This window comes from Vombatus ursinus, unplaced genomic scaffold (assembly GCF_900497805.2).
Source record: "Vombatus ursinus unplaced genomic scaffold, bare-nosed wombat genome assembly UNPS02014786.1, whole genome shotgun sequence".
Lineage (NCBI taxonomy): Eukaryota > Metazoa > Chordata > Mammalia > Diprotodontia > Vombatidae > Vombatus > Vombatus ursinus.
In genome coordinates this window covers 13996229-14021810 of record NW_020954564.1, presented here as the reverse complement: position 1 = coordinate 14021810, position 25582 = coordinate 13996229, and the positions used below count along the sequence as shown (strand labels likewise).

Genomic DNA, 25582 nt, shown 5'->3' with positions numbered 1-25582 from the left:
TCTATTGAACACCTTTCTTTGTCAAATGGGGATAATGATATATGTGCTGCCTCTGTCATTGATAGTTACATATATTTAAAAAAATATATGTAAAGCGCTTTGCAAATCTTAAATGCTAATTATTATTATATTGTTATTATTCATCGAAGAAGGAAATCGAGGCCCAAAGAGGTTAAGGAATTTGTTCAGAATCACAGCAGCAAGAGAACCTGGCCTCAACTCTGGCCCACTGCTCTCCGAGTCATTGCACCTTCGCTCCACGACGCTATGTTCTACGTGAGCTAAAATCCCTTCAAGTCCTTAATCTGTGGTCCCAAGAGCCTTTTCCCGGCCTCAGTCTCTCCATCTGTTAAATGGGGATCACTCCTGTCCCGCCTTCCCTCGGAGTCTCATTAAGGTTGGAAGAGCTACACAAACAGAGACTTTAAAAAGCAGACTGTGGCTCCACATCTCGAGGGTCCGTGGGGAGGCTAGAGGAAGGGGTTTCGGAGCCGCCACGAATAGAGCCGTTCCTGGTCTTAGACGCTGCCCGCGTCTGAAATGGTGCGCACTCACTCCCAAGTCTGTGGAAAGGGGCTTCCACTCCTATTGCGCTTTCTCTCTGGGGCTTGAGGGAAGATACACCACACAAGCCGACGGGAGGCCTCGGAGCTTCGGACCTTGCTTACCTGAAACCCCATCCCCGAATCCCCCCCTGCCAGAACCTCTTTCTTCTCCTAGGCCAAGGGAAAGAGAGAGCATTCTTCACCTGCAAGTCGTTCCCGGGCCTTCTGTGGTAGCACGTTTAGCAGCAGCCGAGCGTAGTGAAAAGAACTGGAGATGTTACGAGTAGGATGACCCTGGATTCGAGTCCCGACGCCTTCTTTAGCTCTCAATCACGCGTCGGGACGACGCTCCTTTCTCTTCTTTGGCCTTCAGTTTTCTTCTCTGTGAAATGGGATAACTCGTCTTTTTTCTTTTCTTTTTTTTTTTTCAATAGCTCTGCCATCACATAGGCTTATCTGGAAGCTCAAATGAAATTTTTTTTTAGCTACATTTTATATCTCCCCGAGCTTCGGGCAAAGAATATTGTATACAAAAAGCGCTTAAGTATTTGTTGAAAATATAAAATCACGTATATATGTACACAGATACGTGTATATTCTTGTTGTTGAGTCGTTTCAGTCGTGTCTGATACTTCGTGATCCCATTTGGGGTTTTCTTGGCCAAGATACTGGAGTGGTTTGCCATTTCTTTCTCCAGTTAATTTTACAGATGACGAAACTGAGATAAGCAGGGTTAAGTGACTTGTCCAGGGTATACACATATGTATGTTTTGTGTACACATATCTAACTCCTGGACCCGTGATTTCATCTGAGTAGGGAATTCTCAGTGTGGGTACTCTCTCCACATATGCAAATCAGCAACCCGTCTGTAATCTAGAACGTTGCCTGGAGTCATTCAGAGACTGTGGCTTGCTATTCTGCTAGCATAAAAAGAGTAAGGATTTAATTGCTGTTCTTCCAGAAGCTAAGGCCAGTCTTCAATCCACGACTCCATTCACTCTTAGTTGAATAACAATAGTTCACATTTCAAGCTTTTTTAAGATTGACAAAGCTCTGTCGTCCTAGCAGCCTAGTGAAATAAAATATCCTTGTGTATCCTTGTGTAGGGATTTTTATGCCTATTATACAGATAAGGCAACTGAGCCTGAGAGAAGGGAAGTGGCCTGTGTAGACTACTAGAGTTGGAAAGGACTTTAGAGGTCATTTAATCCAACCCTCTCCATTTTACAGATGAGGAAACTGAGGCACACAGAGAGGTTAAAAGTGACCTGCTAGGAATCACTAAGCTAGTACAGATATGTAAAGTGGTATATATGTTTGTTGTTGTTATGCTAGGCTTTTCCCCTCCTTCCCCTCAGACTCTTTCGATCTTCTCATCAAATGTTCGCAGGATCATTCTTCAAAGCATTCAGCGTCCGGCTTTTCTGAGTCTCAGGGTTACTTTTTTTGGGGGGGGGTGTGAGTTACTTAGGAATGGAGTTTGGGCTTCATCCCTAGCTGGGAACATTTCTTCCCGCTCTGGTGTCTTACCTTCTCCGCCGTGCAGGGTTTGGGGTGTGTCTCCTCCCACATCTTCACCCCCATTGGTCTCAGACAACCCCCCCCAACTGAATAAACGTCGAAGAAAACGTAAGAACAAAAACTACCAAACCAAACACCCCTTTAGTCTAAGTCAGGCTTGCAAACAGTCCCGAGACTGCTGATTCGTGCTTGTTAGGAGTATAAACTGATGGGATTTTTATTTTCTTCTTTTTCCCAAAGATGAAGCTGGGAAGGCCGTATTCTGCCCCCAGAGCTAAACCCTGATGCTTGAGCATCGAATCTTTGAGTACCCCAAATTTTCTCGGCCACAGATGGAAAGGGCAGAGGGAAGTGCAGGCGGCAGGGTTAGGGGTTCCAACTCAGAGATAGGATCTTAGGCTCTTAGGACGGAGAATCGGAAAAGACCTTGAAACCTAGAATATTAAAACTGAAAGGGCCCATAAATATATACAATATTAGAGTCAGAACACATCAGAACTGAAAGGGACATTATAACATAAAATGGTAAAACTGAAAAGAACCTTAAATCAGAGACCATGGAAGCCAAAGAAGAAAGGGACCTTAGAACATAGAATGTTAGAGCTTAGAACATAGTACATGGATCTCAAAAATCATGTTGTATGACAATCATTTTTGCAGAGGATAAAACAGAGTCCAATATGATTAAGTGACTTGCTCAAGATCACACAGGTCTAAGTAGAGGGAGGGCGTGAGGTCCATGGATCTGATACCCCAGACTATGCTTTCTGAGTCTAGCTAGAGAACGAATACCGTGTTTACAGGTGTATGAGACATGCCTAGTCTCCATTTGCAACAGAAATCTGGGGGCTCCCCTGCCGCGAAGAATCACGGTCCCCAGCAAGCTCTTCTGAAAATGGGGGTCGCTGTGGGCAGTGATGTGGCGGCTTATATGTAGAGGCTTGGTGTTCGGTAGGGCTTTTTCCCCCCTCCCCCCTCTGAGGAGGAAGCGGAGGCCGGGGCCGGGGGGCGGAGAAGAGCTCCCCAGATAGAAGCCGCCCAGGAGAGTCCTGCGCCCCCGCCCCCAGGGGCTGCCAGCACCGCGGAGCTGACTCTCCCCGGAGCTGAGCTGTAGTGCCGAGTATCAGCTGCCGGACGGGGTGCGGCTTATAGCCGGCCGGTGTTCGTCTGGGCAGGTGGGTCCCAGCGCCTATGACCCCGAGAGGGAGAGGGCCCAGGAGCCCCACAGGGCAACCGAGAGAGAAAGGAGGTGGAGGAGCAGGCAGGCTAGGGACTGGGGGTCGGGCGGGGTTGGATACCGGGACGGGGCGGGCGGATCCCGGGCTCACTCAGCTTCCCCCTACTGTCAGGGCCCCAGCTGCAGGGATTCCGGGAAGAGTCCTTCCAAGGCAGACGAGCTTTCTGGCTCTGGACTCTTGTCTTTGCTGCAGTTGTAGGGCTCTGTGTCTCTCGATGTCTCTGTCTCTCTCCCTGGCAGTGTCTCCCTCCCTGGATCTCATGTCTCTGTCCCTGTGTGTTTGTCTCTGCGTTTGCTGTTTTTGACTTTGTCTCTCTGGTTCTGACGATTGCTGCTGTTTGTCTCTGTCTCTCCATCTCTGCGTGCCCGTTTTAATGTCTCTGTCACTTGTATCTCAGTGTGTGTCTCTGCCTCCGTCTGTTTGTCTGTGTCCGTTTCCATCCCTCCCTTTCCCTGCTTCTGTCAGTGTCTCTGTCTCTCTGAATTCAATGTCTCTGTTTCCATGTCCTTTCCTCGGTCTCTGCTGTTTCTGGACGTGTCTCTGTGCGTATTATCTCTGTCTCTCACGTCTCTGTCATTGTGTGTCTCTTTCTGAATCTCGGTTGCTAACCCTTCACGTCTCTTTCTGCGTTTCTATGCCTTTCTTCGATACCCACTTCTCTCTCCAAGTCTCTGTCTCTGTCTCTCTTGTCTTTGTTTCTGCTTTTCTGCCTCCGTTGCCACCCTTCGGTCGTTACCCGTGTCTCTCTCTCCCACCCTGTCTCTGCCCACAGTCCTTGTCCTGCTTTGGGTACTCTGTTTCAGTCTCTGCTGTGTCTCTGTCTCCATTTCCATTCTTCCGTTGGCTCTACTCTCTCGTCCTTGTAATTTTGTTTAAGGTGCCTCCCCTAGCCCCCAAAGTCTCTATCTTTCTCCTATTGCTGTGCACCTGTGTTTCTTACGCCTCAGTTTCTCTCAGTGTCTGTGCCTCTCTTTAGACTTTTAACTCTGATCTCTGTCCGGAGTCTCGCTCTCCCTGTCTGCATGTATTTATTTCTGTCTTCATAACCATTCTTTGGTCTCTATCTCTCTTGGGGTCTTTGATTCAGTCAGCCCTAGTCTATAAGCCCTGGCCACCGAGGCTGGGCCTCTCCCCCAATCCCCTCTGAATGTCTCTGTTTCATTTTTTCGGCTTCAGCATCTCTATCTGGAGGCCATATTTCGGTGTTTCTACTCTCTCAGTCTCCATCTCTGATTCTGTGTGTGTGTGTGTGTGTGTGTGTGTGTGTGTGTGTGTGTTCTTCTGACTATTTTTCCGTTGTCATTTCTTAGGAATATCTGTCGCTACCTCTTCCAGCCTCTGTTTCCGAACGTGCACTGGCTCTGTTTCTGCTCTGGGTCTCTCTCTTTCTTCCAGAGATCTCTGTCTCTGTTCTGAATCTACCCGTAGACCACCCCTGTTTCTGCCCATTGTCACTATATCTGCCCTGGGTTTCACCAACACCAGCACCTATTCTGTTTTGCCACGATTTCAGGACTTGTCTCCCCTCATAGTCTCTCCCTCTTTCCTACTCCACCGCCCTTCCTTTTCTTCCAGGTAGCTGGTCCTCATCTAGTCCCCATCTAGCTAGAAGAGCGCTTGACTCGGTCTTGGGGGATTTTTGTTGCCAGAGGAGCTCATTGGCTTGCAAACTTCTACCTCGACGGCTCTGGCTGTCCCCCTGGCAAGGATCGAGGTCAGGCCCTATGTTGTGCTGTCTCTGGCTACTTGGATCCCCAGAGGCCCAGCTCGAAACCCAGTTTGAGTCCCCTTAGACTGCGCGCCCCGCCCGCCATCCCGCCCGCCCCCCCCCCCCCGGGGGCGGGAGAGGCGAGAGAAAAGGGAGGGAACCCCCCGGGGGGGGGAGGGCTGGTCTCTCCAGGGCCCCGCGGGGGCTATAAAGGCTCCGCAGTAGCCCTGAGCCACTCCTGGCTCTGCTGAGCCGCCGCCCCCTGCCCCTTCCCTGGTTCTGTACCCTCAGCCCCTGGGCTGCCAGTGATCGCTCTGTGGTGACTTTTCCCTATTCTCTCCCCCCACCCCCTCCAGGCAGCCGCCGAGGGCATGGACTATTCGTACGACGAGGACCTGGACGAGCTATGCCCGGTGTGCGGAGACAAGGTGTCCGGATACCACTATGGGCTGCTCACCTGCGAGAGCTGTAAGGTGAGCTGCCCCCGCAGGCCGACCGCCAGATTGAAAGGGATTCGGACGAACTCGGGGTGTGGGGGGAGGCCCAGGGGAGTCCTGGTGGGGTCACTGACAGGCAGGGATCTACAGCAAATGATCGTGAAGGGAGGGATGACGGCCAGGCAGCACAGTGACAGAGGAACTCTGGTCAAGGTGGGTTAGCAATGGGGAAGGAGAGAGATAAGGACCCTCAAGAAGTAGCAGAAAGGACCAAGGGCCGCTAACTGACCCGGTCGACTGAGAAAAATGGAGAGGGCGAAAGGAGTGCTTTGGCCAGCTGACACAGTGGGTTGGATAGTTTGGGCCAGTCCGACGGGATCTGGCCTGGCCATCCAGGAAAGAGGGAAGAGGAGGGATGCTAACAGACCTGGTGTGGGGGGGGGGGGGTGAAGAAGAGGAATGTGGTTGGAAGGGAGGAGGAGTAACCAGTGGGTGCTCTGAGCTGTTGGAGTGACCAGGACAGGACCGCGGGTCGCTCGGGGCTAGGTTAGCCCAAGAAAGAGGAAGAGGACAGGGAGAGGGTGGGGTGTGGCTGGATCGCGGTAAGGACTGAGACAGACGGAGAGAAAAAGAAGGTGACAGGTGACGGGGGTATAAGAACCAACACTAAAGATGAACTTGCGGTGCTTAGGGGAGTCACTCAGGCACCGTGGCGGGACAGTGAGGTGACAGTGGCTTGGCCTTAACAGCGTTGGAAGCGCTGACTCTGGACAGCTCCTCCTTCCCACATCCACCTCTCCGAATGAGGCTTTGGTCCCGAGGGTGGCGGTGAAGGACCTAAGAGCCCCGAGGGATGGGACTGCAACCCTCTCACGACTCGCTCTGTAAGAGGCCCAGATTCCGTTGCCGTTTGAATCCAGCCCCACCACCCACCAGTCCCGAGTAAGGGCAAGAATAAATTTGGGATTCGTCAGACACAAGGTCTTCTCTGTTAACCTGTCTAGTATTCAGCTAGAAGTGGGTACCTGCCCCGTTCTGAATCTTGCCCGGTTTCCTGGGACCTGCGAAAGTCAATTGCGGAGAGCCTTTTTTCTCTCCAATCCCCTTAATTCCAGTCAGGAAGAGTCTGGGCTAGTTCTGGGAGCCACTGCCCTTCAAGGTCAAAAAGAGGTCCCTGGGGACACGGACCGTCACCCTGTCACCTCCTCGTACCTGGCTCTCACCCAACCTCGGGACCCGAATCTTTCCTCGGAGCTGCATAGAAGCCTTTTCGCTGCGTTCCGGTGCCGATTGCGCGCCGAGGAACTAGCCTGGAACAAGCTCCTCTGCCTGCGCAAAGAACGCTAGCTTCTCTTTCGCACAGCCCCTCTTTGGTCCGTACTAGTGTGTTAACCGCCTTCCCAGCTCCCTGCTCCGAGTGTCTCCTCACCCAGAGCTAAAGCAGTTCCCGGGGCACTCTGAGCTTCCTCGCTTTCCTGCTGACGTGTTCCAATCTCGGCCTAACTATGGAAACCCTGTTCCTCATTCTCTTTCCTTGTGTCTTCTTCCCCAATCCCCCCCCCCCCATATCCTCTCTTCTTTCCCTGTATATTCTTGCCTCTCTCCATTTCCTCGTTCTCGACTTCTTTTCCTTCTCTCTGTTTTCTCAAAGTACTTCCTTTTGTCCTTTATCCATATCCTTTCCCCAGTCCTCTCTCCAGCTCCCCTTCCCTTTTGCCGTGCCTTCTCCCCTATCTTTCCACACTCTCCCAACGTCCCCTCTCCTATCCCTAAGTCTCCTCCCCTGTCCCTAGGCGTTCTTTCCTCACCTCTTGGTCTCTTCACTCTCTTTACATCTCTTGGATTCCCACGTGCTTTCCTCACTCCCTAAATCTCTCCCCTTGTCCTCTCTTCTCCATATAACCTCTTCTCACTCTCTGCATCTTTTCCTCTTTCCGGGGTCCTTTCCTTTTATTCTTGGGTCCTCTCCTCTTTCCCCACATCCTTTCCCATCTTCTTTTATCCTTTCAACTTTCCCCAGTCCTTTCTTCTCTTCCCTGGTCAGTTTCCCAGTCCTCCAGCGCTCCCTTTTTTCATTTCCTATCCCACTTTTCTCAGTCTTCTCCTTCATCCTCCTTGTCCTTTTTCATCTCTCAGAACCCTTTCCTCAGGCCTCTTCCTGTAATCTCTCTCTCCTCTTCCCCTCTTATTCTCTCCTCCCACAGTTTCTTCCATCATCCTCTCCCAGCTGCTTCTCCCCTGCGCAGGTGCTTTCTCCCCCTCCTCCCTCATCTGGCTTCCCCTCCCGGACTCGGGGGCTAACTGCCTCGTATCTCCTCGGGACACAGGGGTTCTTTAAGCGCACCGTACAGAATAACAAACACTACACGTGCACCGAGAGCCAGAACTGCAAGATTGACAAGACACAGCGTAAACGATGCCCCTACTGCCGCTTCCAGAAGTGCCTGACTGTGGGGATGCGGCTGGAAGGTGGGTGTGATTCCGGTCCCAACCCCAGCCCTAGCTCCTGGTCCATGTCCTAACCATAGACTCTTCTCTGTCCCTGCTTCCTCCTTCTCCAGCCCCACTCTGCAGGGTGTAGAAGGGGAGGAAGAATTGAGTTTATTGTAAAGAGAGAGGAGGGCTAGGAAAGCTGGTGAAGAGAGCTGGGAGGTTCCCAACTTGACCAGTTCAATGAGTGGGAGGGGCAGGTAGGTGATGGGGACCCTGGAGGAAGGAGACCTCAATGATAAAAAGAGAGCTTCTGACTGGAGTCTACATTGTTCTGGGGGTAGTGATCAGTACTAATCCTGACCTCTGGAGATCATAGGTGAATTTTCTGAAACTGGGTTTCATTAACTTACCAAGACAGCTAGTGTAGTGATAAGAGTCAGGGAAAATGAACCATTAAGTTTGGGCTCTACTTCTCCTAGCCCAGTGTGACCTTCCTTGGATAAGGAATCTGACATTTCCTTCTATGAAAAATGAGAGAGGTTGGTTTGGATGGAGCCATTTCCTGATTCCACATCGAAAATCCCTTCTGTCCAACTCTTGTGTTCTGTATTCTAAAGTCCTTTTCATTGATTCTCTATGGATCAAGGGACACTGATAAGCCTCCTCCCTTAAGGACTTTTACCTGAGTCTGGGAGAAAGACCCCAGTAGATTGGACAACTCAAATGTATGTATCATTTTAAGCTTTTCAAAGCTATTTCTTCAGCATGAGTCAGGGAGTGCAAATATTATTATCCCCATTTTACTGATGAGGAAACTGAAACTGAGAAAGGGGAAATGATTTGTTCATTGTTCACACAGCTAGCAAAGTGTCAGAGCTGAGAGTAGAACACAGGTCTATTGAATTCAAATCTATCACTTCTCTCACTATGGCACACTGTCTCTTGAGTATGAAAGAGTTAAAAAGCATAGGATGCCTTCTGGTATCCAAATCAGTTGTATTGGAACAGGGCTGGCATATGTAAACTTCATGACATGATCAGACTCTTCTTCCAGATATTGACATTAGAGATACATGATCATGTCACTGGCTCAAAGAAACCCATGTGGTATAGAGTTGGAACGTCTCACTTTGAGAACTAAATAGTTTGACTAAATTAGAAATCCATCGACTTGTCTATCCAAACACAACTTTACTAAGCACCTACAATGACTCATCATTGGGGGAAGTGGTGCAAAGATGAGTAAATAAATGAATAAGTCCTCTTTCCACAGGAAGTTTGTAGAAGGGGAGATGAGAATATGCAAATAACAAAAGTACACAAAAGAACTTGATAAGGCGATGAAGAAAGGCACAAACAAAATACTATAAGGACTGCTCAGAGGAAAGAAAGATCACTTTTGGTATGATAAGGGAGGAGAGGGAAGGGAAAGGGTCAGGAAATATTCCATGGAGGTAGCATCTGAGCTGAGCACTGAAGATGATCCAGAGAGGTTTCTTCAGACTGCCAAGCTGCAATGCTGACTCTGCTGGTTTTTACTGTGCTCCTCTTTACACAGGGGATATAAGAAATGGCACGAATCCATTTTCAAGCCCCTCCAAATTCCCTTTTCTCCATTGGGTGAGGGGAGAAGACAGAAAGTTCATAATTCACAACTCAAAGAACAATAGAATATGGGATGTTAGCACCAAAAAAACCTTAGAATTATAGAACATAGGTTGTTAGGGCTAGAGAAGACCTAAGAACATTAACTGTTAGAACAAAGAACTTTAAAGCTGGAAGATACCTTAGAAGTCACCTACTTTGGGGCAGCTAGGTCGTGAAGTGGATAGAGCACTGGCCCTGGAGTCAGGAGGACCTGAGTTTAAATCCTGCCTCAGACACATAATAATTTCTAGCTGTGTGACTCTGGGCAAGTCACTTAACCCCAATTGCCTCACTAAACAAACAAACAAACAGAAGTTACCTAGTTGGAGGCAGTGGGGTACAGTAGAAAGAGCATTAACATTGTAGTAAAAAGGACAAGGATTCAAATCTCACCTGACATTATTTGTGTGACCTTGGCCAAATTATTTCATTTCTCCAGAATCTAGTTTCCTCATCTATAAAATTAAGGGCTTTGGGTTAGATGATCTCTGAGATCCCTTCTAGTTGCTAAGATCTAAGATCTTCTTATCTTAGAAAGGTGATACAAGCTTTCAAGATCACAAAGTGATGTAACAGCCCATGCAGGACTAGGTCCCATGCCTGCTGACTTCCTAGTTAAGATGTTCCATGGCAGCACAATGCAGCATAATTACATGTATTCCTCAGCACAGGCTGGGAAGTGGGGGGGTGGGTAGGGGGCTGGGCAATACTGTCTCTGTGAGTCTCAGAAACAGAGGAGGGGATAACAGGGGAGATTCTAGAAAAAGGAAGAAGAGACCAGCCCTAGCTTTGACCTAGAACAGTGACTGATTGAGGCCTCTATTCATCTTGCTCCTTCTCTCCTTCCTTCCCTCCCCCTACTCTTCTTGGGCCAAGGGAGGGCTCTCCCAGTTCCCCATGAGGCTCTCAGTCGGTGCTGGGAGATGGCAGGGGAGGGGCGCAGAGTAGAGGAAGGAGGGAGGAGGAAATGCTGTGCTGCAGAGAAGCACCTGTTCCCAGCCAAGTGACACATTCTTGGGCTGTGGGAGGAACATCTGGCTGGGGACTGGAGAGGCCTTCCCGGGGGAAAGAGCTTCCAGAAGGGCTGGCCAGTGAGGCTGCCTCACTCAGGTTTGACTGAAATAGAGATCCATTTATGCATTCATTCAAACAAATGCTTACTGAGCACCTACTATGTGCCAGTCTTGTGCTGTAGGGGATACAAAGATGAGTAAAACCATTTCCCTGTCATCAGGGCTCTGACAACCTTCTAACAAGGAGGAGAGACATGTATACAATGTAATATAATATGCATTTATTAAGCACCTACTGTGTGCTGAGTACTATGTTCAGGGAGATACAAAGTATAGATGGGGAAAAAAAACCTGCTAGTATTCAGGGGAGCCCAAAACACTGATCCCTAGGCTTGATACAGGAAGGCTTTCCCTCCCATAGGGTAATGGGACATGTTGCTCCCTCCTCCCCTAAAAAAAGACACCCAGCAGCCCCAGACCCTTTCTGGAGTGGGAAAGAGGAGGAGTAGGAGCATTATTTCCCTATAATCCCCCACCCACATTTACTAAATTCTAGGAGAGCAGATCAGAGTTGGATTGGACAATCTGAGGCCCAGCGGAACAATTTATCTAGAAGTTACAAAGTGAAGTGGTTCCCAAACCTAGGCAGAGTCATATTCCTTAGAATGCCAACTATGGTGGATGGCCAGTCACCTAAAGTAAGATTTAGAAACTCATTTGATGAGTGAGTTTGGGTCATTTTTTAATGGAGAATATATGATACAGCTGTGAAACTATGGTTGGTAAGGCATTCTCCATTTAATTGAATCATAGTCAGAGAATGTCAGAGTTAGAAAGGACCTTAGAGTATAAATGTCAGAGGTAGCAGGAACCCTAGAACACAGACTATTAGAATAAGACCAGAGAATGTGGGACCATAAGGGACCTCAGAATACAGAATGATAGAGATGTAAGGGACTGTAATTCCATTCCATTCAACAAACATTAATTGCCTACTGTGTACAAGGCACTATATTAGGAAGTGGGTGTGGAGTTTGAGCAAGGACCAGGGGAACCTTAATTGAGGAAGTGGGAACTAAACTGAGCATTGAAGGGAGATGAAGATTCTGATAAGCAGATTTGAAGAGAGAGTTTACAGGTATGGGGAATGGTTTGTGTGAACGCATGGAGATAAGAGAGGGAGTGTCAGGTTCAAAGAATAGCTAGCGGTACAGTTTGGCTAGAATGTATAGTATTCCATGAAAGGGAATAACATGAAAGAAGAGCAGGAAGACTGGTTGGAACCAGATTGTTGTGGGTCTTGAATGAGGAGCTAAGGACTATGTATTTTATCCCAGAGGCTGTTGGGATCCAATGAAGTTATTTTGCACAGAGGAATGATATGGTCAGGATCTGGGATGTTAGAACAAAGAATCTTAAAACTGGAACACAAAGCTTCAAACATAGAACACTAGGGTCAAAAGGACCCTTAGAGATCATGTAGTTCAATGCTTTCATTTTGTAGATGAGAAAACTGAGGCCCATAGAGAAGAAATGGCCTGTCATGCAGTAAGTTAGTTGCAGATCTGGAGTATCATACTTTCATTTCTTAACCTCTAAGAGTCAGGGTGGAGGCGGGGGATGGAGATTGAGGAGAGAAGTTAAGGGACGCCCAGGTGGCTTCTCTCTGATCAGTCTAGGAGGACTTCTTAACAAGATCCCTCTTGCCTTCTCCATAGCTGTTCGGGCAGACCGAATGCGAGGTGGGAGAAACAAGTTTGGTCCCATGTATAAGCGAGACCGTGCCTTAAAACAGCAGAAGAAGGCCCTGATCCGAGCCAATGGATTCAAGCTTGAGACGGGTCCGCCCATGGGACCTCCTCCACAAACTGACTACCCCTTGGCACCAGCCCTCCACCCAGGGGCCAAGAGCTTGGCACCTGCCCCACCTGCAGGGCCGCCTGGTGACTATGAGCGGGGCCCCTATGGTCCCCCAGGTCTACCTATGGCAGTGCCCACTCATGGCCCATTAGCTGGCTACCTCTACCCTGCCTTCCCTGGCCGCGCCATCAAGTCAGAGTATCCAGAGCCCTATGCTAGCCCCCATGAACCAGCCCCGCCCTATGGCTACCCAGAGCCCTACCCCAGTGGCCCTGGCCTGCCGGGGGTCCCAGAGCTTATCCTCAAACTGCTGCAGTTAGAGCCTGATGAAGGCCAGCTCAAGACCCGAATCCTGGCCTGCCTACAGGAGCCTGCCAAGGGCCGGCCTGACCGGCCCACACCTTTTGGCCTCATGTGCAAGATGGCTGACCAGACCCTCTTCTCAATTGTTGAATGGGCTCGGAGCTGTGTGGTCTTCAAAGAGCTAGAGGTGAGTGGCCAAGGTCAATGGTCCCCTTATGCTTTTCCTTCCTCCCCTCTCCCCCAGCTTCTCTTCTTTCTTCTCTCTTTTCCTCTTTTCCAATCTCTTTCTTTTCTCTCTCCTCTCCTCTTTCTCTCTCTTCTCTCTCCCCTTTCCTCCCACATCTTTCTCCCTCCCTCCCTTTCTCCCTCTCTCAGTCCTTCTCCTTCCTCTCTTTCTCCTCAATCCCTTTCTCCCTTTCTGGTATCTCTCTGGGTCAGAAGTATGATGGTTCTAATGAGAACAATAAGTCCCCACCTGATAGTGTGATGCAGCATGGGAAGAGCATGCATTAGGAGTCAGAGGTGTGGGCTGGCTTTTCTGACTCTGTTACTTTTTAGCTGAGTGATGCCAGGGTAAGTGGCTTCTCTCCCCTGGGCCTCTGGGCAGCATCCTCCAGCTGTAAAATGGCAGGTGTGAACCTGAGTATCTCTAAGGTGCTTCCAGGTCTACGTTCCTATGACATGACAGAGAACAGAACCAACATTTATCTCTGTTTGCATTCCTGTTTCTTCTTTCCTTGCCTTCCTCTTTGACTTCTTCTCTCTAGCTCCCTCTGAGACTTCGACTGCCCCACTCCCTTTCCTCTCTTCTCTCATCTTCCTCTCTTTAGCTAAGTTTAAAAGGGACCTAGGAACCTAGGTGCCTTCCAGTTCTAATGTTAGGATCCTCATTTTCAGAAGTGGAAACTGAGACCCATAGGGATTAAGTGACTTGTGCAATCAGACAGATAGTAATTAGCAGTAATTAGTCACTATTTTTTGGGCCTTCTAATCTACTGCTCTTTCCAATATACCACTCTGTTTCTAATTTCTCTCTCTCTCTCCTCCATACTTCCCTCTCTTCCTTATTTTTATTTCCCCTTCCCTCTTTGATTTATTTGAATCATAGAATTGCATGATAAAGAGCCTCAGATGTCCTCCAGACCAATGACTATTCTGTCTATCTCTCCTGTTTTCTCCTTATCTTTGTGACATATACTGTGGTGATAAGAGCAATGGATTGGGAGTAAGGAGACCTGGACTGCAGTCTGGCTCTGCTATTTATTCATTATGTCATGTTGGATGAGTCATTACTCTTTGGGCCTCAGTTTCCTCATCTGTAAAATGAGGGGGTTGGAGGAGATGACTTCTAAGATGCTGCCCAGCTGTATGGTCTCTTGCATCTCTGCCATCTGTGATTCTCTGACGGAAGAGGTAGAACCAATTCAGAAGTTTCCCCTTTCCACAGCTTCTCTGAACACTGTGAAAGCCAGAATGGGATCCTGGATCCTTTTGGTTCTCTGTGCTTATGGAATGGGCTGTATTGTTGTGTATTCTCCTGCTTGGCTGGCTCTGCCCACAGCTGGAGAACAACACAGGAAAGGACATGGCTTTCAAATCTTGGTGGCCTATGCAGTACAAAGTGGGAAATTTCCCTATGGACCATTGAGTATGGCTGATATTTGGGTTTCCAGGTTGAACTCTCTCCACATATACTGATCTTTGGGAGAGACTCATGTCGGAGGGAAATCATGGGGTGTGGTATCATGGCAAGGATTTGTAGGGAATTAGGGAGGGCATTTTTACTAACCTTTGCCTCTGATTCCGCATTGTTATGTGGGAGTGACCTAATTTATAAAAATTAAATTTGTTTTTCCCATGCAAAAATATATTTTCTCTTTTCTACCTCTGCACACCAATTGAAAAAGAAAAAAACAACTTTGTAACAAATATGCTTAGTCAAGCAAAAATTCCTGCACTGACCATATCTAAAATATACACATATATATGTGTGTGAATGTGTGCACACATGGGCTACATTCCTATGTTGGCTATGTCTAACACATACATACACATATACATACATGTTTATTGTATGTATGTACATATGTGTTCAGATATGTATTGATTTGTGAATGTATACACACATCTTTACATATGTATATATAATGTTATTATTAAATATTATATATGTTACTGTATACATTGTTCCACTGGTTCTGCTCCCTTCACTCTGCATACAGTTCATAATCTTCCCAGGTTTCTCTGACCCTGGGGTCTTGAAGGCTGTGTTAAGGTGAGCTCTAGTCCTACCAACCTAAAAAGGCCTGGAACAAGCTTGTTGATGGACTGTGCATCTGTGTCCCAGGACCAGTCTCATGAAGTATGGGACAGACAACTTATTACTGAGTTGGCTGCATATGGATGAATTTTCTGGCCTTAGCAATCCTCAGGGGAAAACTACCTAGTCCTAGAAGGGTTGGTGCATTGGTAGAAGGAGTCATTGTGGTGTACTGGAAAAATCATTGGTTCTCTGGAGTCAGAGAACTTGGGTTCAAATCCTACCTTTGATGTGGTGGGAATGACAGGTTGGGCAAGTCACTCTGCACCACAGCATTCTCATCTATAAAATGAAGGTTGAGATTAGATGGCGTTTACTGTCCCTGCCTGCTCTATGTCTATGATCCTATGAGTTCCTACAGAAATGAGTCTTCCATGTGCTAAAGGAATGGGAATGAGGAGAATGGGGCAATTGGGATCTTCCTACTGATAATGTTTCTGGCAAAGGCAGCCTGGCCTCCATGTGGTATTGTTCCTCCAATTCCTGGGCTGATTCTCTTCCATTCCCTGTCCCTCAGGTTGAGATAAGAAGAAAGGCAACAGGAACAGTAGAGACACAATAAAGAACTTCCCAGTAAGATGGAAACTTCCTAATAAGATGGAATGGGGTTCTTAGGGAGCTGCTGGGAAAGCCCATGCCTACCACTTAGAGACCAAGGAGAGGGACAGGATAAATAACTTCAAGAGGGTGCCTCTGGGGTCTTACACTTTATCTGTTTTGACATGCTGCATTTTCTCTTTCTACACATTTGGCCTAACATTCTAAGGTGCAATATTCTATCGCTGAGGCGGGAAATAAGATAGATGTCTGCACCCTACCAGCTTTCAGAGATTCAGACTCTGCTGATTTCAGGCAGACGAGGGCGGGGGGTGTCTCTGTGGGCAGTGACTGTTTGTCTCAGTCCTATCAGTGTTTGCTTCCCATGCCAGCCAGGATGTTGTTGTTCCTGGACCTGGACTGTAAACAGTGAGGCCAAACTGGGCTCTGGGGCTGGATCAGCCTTGACTGGCTCTTGTCTGGGCTGATGGCTGCAGAGCCACAGCTTCCTCTGGGCATGCAGGGTATAGCTTGATGTCTGTCCTGGGAAAAAGAGGGCAGACCAAAGACCCTATCTGCTCACAAGACTGGAGTGGGCTGGACTATGGGATAACATCTGCTCTTGGGTGGGGGTGAGGACCATGGGAGGGGCATCATTTACTATCTTAGATACCTGGGCTGTGGGCTATCATATCCAGAGGCCATGGTCCATCATGGGAGTAAGAAGGTCGGGGGTAAAGGAGGTGTCTGAAGATATTCTTTGTCCTGGTCTCTCTGTGGCTGCTGGAATGGAAGTTGGCTGATACAGCCCTGGAGGCCTTGGCATAAGCTGTGTTTACTAACATAAGCCATACTTCATATCTGAATGGGGACTGGCATGGAGTTTGGGGAAGCTGTGAGGTGGGGTCAACTAAGTCTGGAAATGTTATAGGTGGGGGAAAGAGAGTCCCTGGGAAGGCAAATCATTTCTTCTGTGAAGGACCCTGGCTTCTTTCACATGTCCAGGCCTCAGCTGGAGGCATCTAGAGGGCAGCAATAGCAGGCAGACCTGGGGTTTATATAGCTCTGTATTCCAGTGCAGGGGGTGGGTAATAAGGTGCCATTCCCATGAGTGTTTCCATCCAGGAGAAGCAAGGCTTTCTGCCTACTTCGGTGAGTGTTTTTTCCTATTCCATTGGCTGGGCCTTCCTGCTTCCTGTCTCCTCTGCCAGGGTCAGTATTAAGCCCAAGAAACACCATTTGTAATATCCTACAATATTCTTAAAACATTCATAGTGTTCTACACCATTGGACAACATGCATAGTGTCATACATAATTCTTAAAACAGCTATGCAGATAAGTACCATCCTGGCGTGCAGAATGCTCTCCCCAGCTTGGCCTACATGCACATTCTTTCCTACCAGCCACCAGGAACCTTATGGGGGTAAGCAGCCTATGAAATCAGAGGTTTGGATGAAGGCGAGGGCAACTGGAAGGTTCTGCCCCATTCCTTTACGTGGCAGAGCATCCCAGACCCCACCCTTCACTCTCTTTCAGGAGGGTTGTACATAATCTACTCCCCTGAATACATCTGTTACACAGGCAGCCCCCAGGAAGAGAGACGACTTTGACTCATAGGCTGTTAGAGCTGACAGGACTTTAGAAGACAGGATGTCAGACCACAGAGTGTTAGGAGAAGGAGTCTTAGAACATAGTAGCAGAAGAGACATAGGACATAGCATATTAGAGCCAGAGCCAGAAGGAACCTTGGGACATAGAACATAAAATCTTAGAGCTGGACTGAACCTCTCCTGAGTGACAGGTGAATGCTTATTCCGCTAAGGTTCTTGGGAGCAAATTCATGCTAACTTCTTATGTTCAAATGGCCTGCCCACTGCTGTTGTGCCTACTGCCCAAGAGAGTTCCAGCCAATCTCCTTTCTGCTCAGGCCCTGGGCAAACCTTGTGTTATCTTGAAGGCTGGAGAAGAAGGGGAGGAGGTTGGAAAGAGAGCAAGGAAGGGCCATGGGAGGGGGAGGGTTATGGCTAATAGTCCCTTTTGACATCAGTTCACACTCCACGTCTGGCCTTTGAAGCCCCCCAGAGCCACGATTGGCAACAGATTTAACTCCCCAGATATATGGTTTCATTTAAGGGGCAGTAATTCTGTCAGTCTGTCTCTGACAAATGAGCCCCCTGCCTGCCACTCTGTAGGGCCAGCCGGGAGCATGTCAACCACCCGAGAATTACAGACCCGAGCTGGCCTTCGGCAAGGAGACTAATCAGAACATGGAGGGTGCAGGGGGCTCTGGGGGCTGGTCTGCTGTGAGAGGGCCTCGGCAGGCCAGGGGTGGGGGCGACGGGAGCGAGGTCAGCGTGACACCCATAAATACCCTTCTGGAACGAGACGGGATGAGATGTGTCAAGGTGCAGGGAAGATTTGCAGCCTTCCCTGGTCCAGAGAGGAGGACTTGTAGGCTGCAGGGAGTGGGGCTGGCCCAGGGGAGTGGTGGCCAACTTTGTCCTAGGGGCTATAAATTGCCATTTTTATATATATTTCGGAGGGGAGGTAGGGCATGCACACGGGGACAAGAGAATAACCTTTAACTTGAGCCTCATGAAGGTTAAACCAATTGTCTTTGGTTAAATGAGGGTCCCAGCCACCTGCCTTCTAACAGACTCACAGAATCATGTAATGCTTGAGCAGACAGGGGCCCTAGAACATAGAGTGTCAGAGCTGGAGGGGACCTCAGAACATAGAATGTGAAAGTGTGTGATGGGGGGGAGAGACTTAGAGATCATCTGGTCCATCTCCCTCCACATTTATAGGACGAGGAAACTGAGCCCCAGTGAAGGGAAATGACTCACCCAAGATCTCTGTAAATGAATGACAGAGATGCGTTGGAGCCAGTTCAGTCATGCTGAGCTGATTGTTAAATTTTCAGTGTGAGCATTTACACCTCAGAAGTCAACAAATGCTGACAAATCAGGGCTTGACTTCTGGTTTTGTTGATTGTCTAGATTTAAGAAAGTGGTGGAGAAAATGCAAATAACATAGTAGATTAAAGTATAATGTGGCCTTGCCCCCCACCCAGTTGTTTGTTAAACATTTCCCAGCACATCCCTGACTACGGCTCATGTCTTTTGACTCCCAGGCTAGTGATCTTTTCCATTTCATGCTGTGTTGATTGACTGAAGGCTCCATTTGTCCATCTCTTAACTAAGCATAGAAGTGAGTCAAAATTGAAGCAGGAACACGAGGCTGAAATGTTTCCCTTGCTGTCACTCCAAGCATAATTATAATGGATGGGGTTAGGGCTACCCTGCCCTTTACATTAGACTGTGAGAGACAGGATACCTGGATTCAAGTCCAGTTGTGTGACCTTGGGGAAGTTACTGACTCTTTCTGGACCTCAGTTTCCTCATCTTTATAATGGGGATAATCATCCTTCCACTGCTTCCCTCATAGGGTTGTTATGGAGAAAGCTCCTATTATTATTTATATAGCAGTACCTCTCCCAGCTATAGCCTCATTCTATCCTCAGAGCCACCTTATGTGGGAGACAAGGATTATTATCCTCATTTTATAAAGAAATTGAGGTCCAGAGAGAGGAAACAATTGATAGGATTCATGGCAGAGCTGGGAATAGAAGCCAGGTCTCCTGTTTCCCATCCCCAAACTTTTTGTCCTAAGCTAAGGAGGGGTGGGGTGGGGCAGAGCTAAGCTTAGGAGGAGTAAGATCTGAGCTGGCTTTTGCCAGCACTGATCTCTGGGGCAGGAGTTTGTGTATGGTAGCTGTTCTGGGGCTTCCACATGCCTGGGTCACAGTGACCCCTTCCCCCTATACTGGCTTGAGGAGATCTTTTTTATCTCCCATCTCATTCTGCTCCAGCACTAATAGCGCTGGGGGTTGAGGCTCTCTCTCTATCTCGAGGGCTCTGGCTCTGAGTTTCCCAGGTCAGACTCCATAGCATCATGGGGTCTTAACCATGAACCTTCGGCTGGCCAATGGTCCCCTGTTTTATGTTCTGTATGGTGTCCTGTTCAGTTGCTGGAGTTGGGCAGTGGAAGAGAAGGGAGAGGCAAGATGGGGAAGGAAGAGGAGGAGGCTGAGAGAGTGAGGGAGCACACACTGTCCCCTCTACTTAGCACTAACCTCTGCCTGATTCAGCTTCTCCCCATGACAGGCAGGTAGGTGGTCTGACAGCCAGTCCTGTTAGACATAAGGGATTTAGCCACTGTGAGATGGCCATTCTTGAACAGTACATTCTCATTAGGAGTCAGAAAACCTGGTTTAATTCACTATGTGACCTTGGGCTGGTCCCTTCCTCTGTCTGAGCCTTTGTTTCTCCATCTGTAATACGAGGGATTCAAACCAGATCATCTCCCAAGCTGTCTCCTAACACTAATATCTCAGAGCACATGGTCTTATGTTCTGAGGTCTTTTTCATCTCTAATATTCTATGTTCTGATTTTCTATTGTTCTGAGATCTTCTGAAACTAATATTCTATGTTCTGAAAGCTGTCCTAACCCTAACATTTCATGCTATGAAGTGTCGTCCAGCTCTAACAAATATTCTGTGTTATAAAGGCTGGGGATGAGGAGGAGTCACTGGGTCTGAGAGTCTTTGAATGTGGGCCTGAGGGGCTATAAGTTTGAGAGGGGGATTCAAACCCAGGTCTTTTGACCCCTGCTCTGGTCTTCCGTCTACTACATTACAGCTGCCACCCCAAATCATACCTGCCCTAAAGGCCTCCCCTGCAGATTCTCTGGATACAGAGCTGGGGTTCATAGCTTGTGGTCTGCCCTGATAATTGATTGTCTCTGTGTCTCTCCGACAGGTGGCTGACCAGATGAAACTTCTGCAAAATTGCTGGAGCGAGCTGCTTGTCTTTGACCACATCTACAGACAGATCCAACATGGGAAGGAGGGGAGCATTCTGCTGGTCACTGGCCAGGAGGTACCACTTTTTCCTCTTTCCCACTCCCTCCTATAATCTCCACCTTCCTTGTCCTCTCCCCCGTTCTTGACAATACTTTGGGGCCTGCCATTCTCTAGGACAGGGGCGAGGAACCTTGAGGCCACATGTGGCCCTCTAGGTCCTCAAGTGCGGCCCTTTGACTGAATCCCTGCTCTAGGATGTACATGCTGGATGTGAAGTTCAAAAGGAGAAGATTCCAGGCAGGAATAGAATTTTCTTTCAGTTCTCTGTTCTATTCCATTGTTGTTTTTTTGTTTTGTTTTGTTTTGGCTATTCTCGTTCCAGATATTTGAGGTACAGTCCCTTCTATATGTCTCTAACTTTGTATATTCTCTCCTTTCCCCCTTAGCTCCAAGAAACAGAGGCTGGGTTTCTCAAGAGAATTTTAGTGTGATAATTAATAATAATACTAATAGATTTCCATAGTACTTCATTTTTCCAAAGCACTATGGATCTATGTGGGTTGTGTAGGAATTACTAGCCTCATTTTACAGATGAGAAAACTAAGGTTTGAGAAGGGAAATAACTTGCTCAAGCTCTATCAATGACATGAGGAAAGGAACCCAAGTCTGTTGACTTCAAGCCTAGGGATCTTTCCGTGACACTGAATAGAAGGACACCAAAGTGGTAACTGCCCAGTGGCGATATCACAACAGATCCTGCAACACAGACTATTACAATATGGAGTCTCAGAGCTGCAAGGGATCTTTGAGGACACCTAGTTCAATCTCTGTTCCACAAATGAATCCCTTCAATGCCATGGCTCAGAACTTGCCATGGAATCTCCATCACAACAAATCCAGCGAGAGAGCTTTATGCTCAAAGGGTGTCTTGGTCCTCTTTTACCAAGCCCCCAGCCGCCTCCTCATTTATAACCTTACACATGGCAGTCTCAGAGATGAAGTCTTAATCCTCACCAGCATCATTTATCTCCCAATTTGGGGGCTTGACTTGGAAAAAAGTAAATAAATATGCAGTGTGTGTGTGTGTGAATTATTGTATCATACGGCAGCTAGATGGTTCAGTGGATAGAGTGTTGGACCTGGAGTCAGGAAGACCTGAGTTTAAATCCAAACTTAGACACTTAGTAGATGTGTGACCCTGGGCAAGTCACTTAACCTCTGTTTGCTTTAATCCACTGGAAAAGGGAATAAAAACCACTCCAGTATCTTTGATAAGAAAACCCCATAGACAGTATTGGTGTGCTATGACCCAAGGGGTCACAAAGAGTCAGGCACAACTGAACAACAACAAATTATAGATTTAGAGCTGGAATAATGGATTTTAGGGGTCATCTAGTACAACCTCCTCATTTTGCAGATGAAGAAACTGAGGCCCAGAGAGGGAAGTGATTTATCCAAGGTCATACAGAGGGAAGTAAGTTGATGAGCTGAAATTTGAACCCAAGGCTGCTTGACTACAAATCCAATGTGCTTTCCAGTGTGTTTGTGAGAACTTTCTGTGTATTTGAGACTATTTGGTATATTGTGAGTTTGCATATGTGTCTGTGGCCGTGAGTGTACTTGTGGCTGTGTGTCAGTATATATGTGGATACAAGTATGTATATCTGTGAGCTTAAGGTTGCAAATGTGTCTATGTGCATTCATGTGACATCCTGACTGTGTGGGGGAGAGTATATACATTGCAGCGGTGTGTGTGTGTGTGTGTGTGTGTGTGTGCCCTCGAGAGCCTTCTTGGAGCCGTGTGGTGGAAGGAGCAGAGAGCTGCAGGCCTGCTCCCGCCCCCTCGGCCTGCCTGACCCTGCTCAGGGAGCTGAGTCTGAGCCCAGCTCCCATTCACCAGGTACAATGATTCACAAACAACAGCAAACGGCGGCTCGGGGCTCTTTGTGCCTGGAGGGCCCTTCAGAAGCTGGCAGTGTCAGCTCTGGGTGCAGCCACTGATGCTTTGGCTCCTGCCTGCCTCAGAGGCCTGGGATGTGGCGGGGAAGCCGAGGGGCGGTGGAAGAAGGGATCAGGGGAGGGAAGACCTCATCGCTTCCCTGGGCCAGTCACTGCCTTGCTCTGGGCCTCAGTTTCCTCATCTCCAAAATGAAACGGCTGGATTAGATCGACGGTTCTCAAACTTTGTGGTCTCAGAACCCTTTTACAATCTTAAAAATTATGAGAACTGCACCCCCCCCAGGACTTCTGTTTATGTGGGATGTATCTATTAACATTTATTGCATTAGAAATGCAGATTAGTAGTATTATTATAAGCATAGTTTTGACCTTATAGACCCCCTGAAAGGGTCTCGGGGACTCCCCAGGGGTGGCCAAATCGCACTTGGAGAATGACTGGATTAGATGATCCCCATCCAGCTTTAAAATTTTGCCTAGTTCTTGTCTTCACCCTGGGAAGATTAAATTTAGGCAGTTCTGGATTATATACTGTTAGTAGGATTTCTTCTTGTTTCTTCTCCCCTTCCCTCCCATATTTCTCTGGGCTCAGGAAGATTGTCTATCCTGGAGACCAGGATTCTAGTCCCAGCTCCATCACTAATTTGATATGTGACCTACAGTGAGTCATTTCACACCTCCAGGCCTTCAGTCTCCTTTGTAATATGATGTGATAGAAGTAACTTGGACAATTTAGGATGTACTTGGAGGGTGACCTCAGATTCTGTGGTGGATCCTGGGAAAGAGAGATTAGCTGAAGAAAGAAAAGGTGGGATTGAGGGAGAGAAGATGCCAAGGTATCTCCACTTCCTTGTCTCCTCATCCCACCCCAACATGTTTCCAGAGATGAGAGGCATTATCCTGGACCCTAGGGACAAGGAGTTCAGAACCTCAGAATGACAAGGTTCCCTACTGGGAGAAAGGGGATGGAGAAGGAACCTTGGCCTGATCCCCCATAGAACTGGATAGAGCGAAATAACCTCTTATGGTGGAAACAGCACTGTTCTGACTCAGAGGACCTGGAAACACTCCTAGGTCTGCCATTAACTCAATGGGTGACTTTGGGTAAGTCAATTCCCCACCTTAGGAGCTCAGTTTGCATGTCTGTAAATTGAGGATGTGGAGTTAAATGGTCCCTAGGGTACTCTCTCACGTTAATATTCTATGTTTAGTTCTAACATTTTGTGTTCTGAGAACTCTTCCCTAATATTTTATATTCTAATGACCCCTAAGTCTATTCTTTCTATGGCCTAACATTCTATATTCTAAGGTCCCTTCTAGCTCAAACATTCTGCATTCTTTTAAAAATAGATTTTTGTTGAGGTCTTTTTTCTCATATCATTTTCATTTCTGAATATCTATCCCTCTCTCTACTCTGTGAGCCTTCCCTTGTAACAAAGAAAAAAGGAGAAATGGGGAAAAAAGCAGTTCAGCCAAACTAACCTACATATATAGTCTGACAGTCCACACCCAAAGTCAACTTAGCTCTGCAAAGAAGGGGGAGATGCATTTTCTCATCTCTTCTTCCAGGACAAGCTTGGATGTTATAGTTACATGGCATTCTGTTTTGTTTTGTTTGCGTCAAACATTCTATATTCTAAGGGCCCTTCCATCTTTAACATGTTCGCAGGTCCCTTTGAGCCCTAACATTCTATTTTTTGACATTCTATGTTTCAGCTCAAATACTATTTTTAAGGTCTTTTTCAGGTCATTTGATGTTCTACGGTTCCCTCCAGATTTTTTTTTTTGGGAGGGAGTCTGGATCTCTGATTCCATTGGTGAAGGGAATTCTAGATAAGGGAATGTCGTTAACCAGTTCAGAAAAGCGGCTGTTCTGTAAGTTAGGATCTTAAAGAGTTGCTCAGAGGTCCCAAGAAGCGGTGACTCACCGGCGCCCAGAGTCACGCCCAGAGTCACACAGTTAATATGTGTTAGAGGCGGAACCCAAACCCAGATCTCTCTGACTCCAAGGTCAGGTTTCTATCCATTATGCACTGCTGCTGCCTCTCACCCCTCTATCCCAGACCCAGTACCTAGAAAACTTCTGAGTGATTTCAAATGAAATCAATCAATGGATAACCTGACCTACAAATTCTCTCTCCCTGCCCTCCCAGCCCAAACCTTCGCAGGCTACGTCTGTGCCATATTCAGGGACCGTAGTTTCTACAGGGGGTTGTGTGCTTGTTCATGAGTGGATGTGGGTGTGGAGGGGGAGGGGCTGAGATTGAAATTTTCAAGTAGTTGCAAGGAAAAGAGAATTAGGCCCTCCTGAATAGGGGTGGTGGTGTCTGTTGTAAATATACCTGTTCAGATCACAGATTTAGAGCCAGATGAGATGCTAGAAAGAGTCTAGCCTGGATGTCTCCATTTTGTAGATGAGACCCAAAGGAAGAACTGACATGACTAATATTCTCATGGCCGGGTCTCTGGCTTCAAATGCAGAGTGCTCTCTATTACATCACCTCACACAGTCCCTCCCCTTGATTTGACTACGAGACCCCGGTGGTTTCCTTCTGATCCTGAGTCCTGCTTCCTCTCACTCCAGGTAGACTTATCAACAGTGGCAGTCCAGGCCGGATCTCTTCTCCATAGCCTAGTGCTTCGGGCCCAGGAGCTTGTACAGCAACTGCACTCTCTACAGGTGGACAGGCAGGAATTTGTCTGCTTGAAGTTCCTCATCCTCTTCAGCCTTGGTGAGTGCACAAGCCGGGTGGGAGGGTGGGTGGGGTGGGACCAGGGTACTGGGTGGAGATGGGTGAGGGAGGTGAGGTAGTGGAATGAACAATGGATTTAGGAGTCCGAAGACCTAGGTTCTAACCAGAGTTCATTATGACTGTGGATGAGTTATTAACTTGTCTGGGCCTCATTTTCCTCCTCCGTTAAATGAAGGAATTGGACTTGATAATCTCTAAGGTCCCTTCCACCTCTAACTAAGATTTCTTCCACTTTGAATATTCTAATTTTTGTTTCAAACATTCTACATCTCCTGAAATTCCTTCTAGTGCTAAGATTCTCTTACCTAAAGTGCCTTCCAACTCTAATATTTCATGTTTCTGTGATATTGGACAGCTATTCCCTTCCTCCCCCCGCCCCACACTCAGGGGTCATTGTTCACTGGAAACCTCAGCCATTTGGTTTCTTATGGAGGAGTCAGGCAG

At 47.7% G+C, this 25582-nt stretch overlaps 1 protein-coding gene across 1 annotated transcript in view; it reads left to right on the top strand.

Moving 5' to 3' along the window:
- Positions 1–3176: 3176 nt before the first annotated feature.
- The window catches only part of LOC114047120 (steroidogenic factor 1), a 42984-nt gene continuing 20578 nt past the window's right edge, over positions 3177–25582 (top strand). The window contains exons 1-6 of the mRNA XM_027867861.1: positions 3177–3242; positions 5370–5486; positions 7778–7919; positions 12262–12893; positions 20386–20505; positions 24970–25117. Of these exons, the coding sequence (XP_027723662.1) occupies positions 5385–5486; positions 7778–7919; positions 12262–12893; positions 20386–20505; positions 24970–25117 (1144 nt within the window). The 5' untranslated portion in view covers positions 3177–3242; positions 5370–5384. The remainder of the gene's footprint in view (positions 3243–5369; positions 5487–7777; positions 7920–12261; positions 12894–20385; positions 20506–24969; positions 25118–25582) is intronic.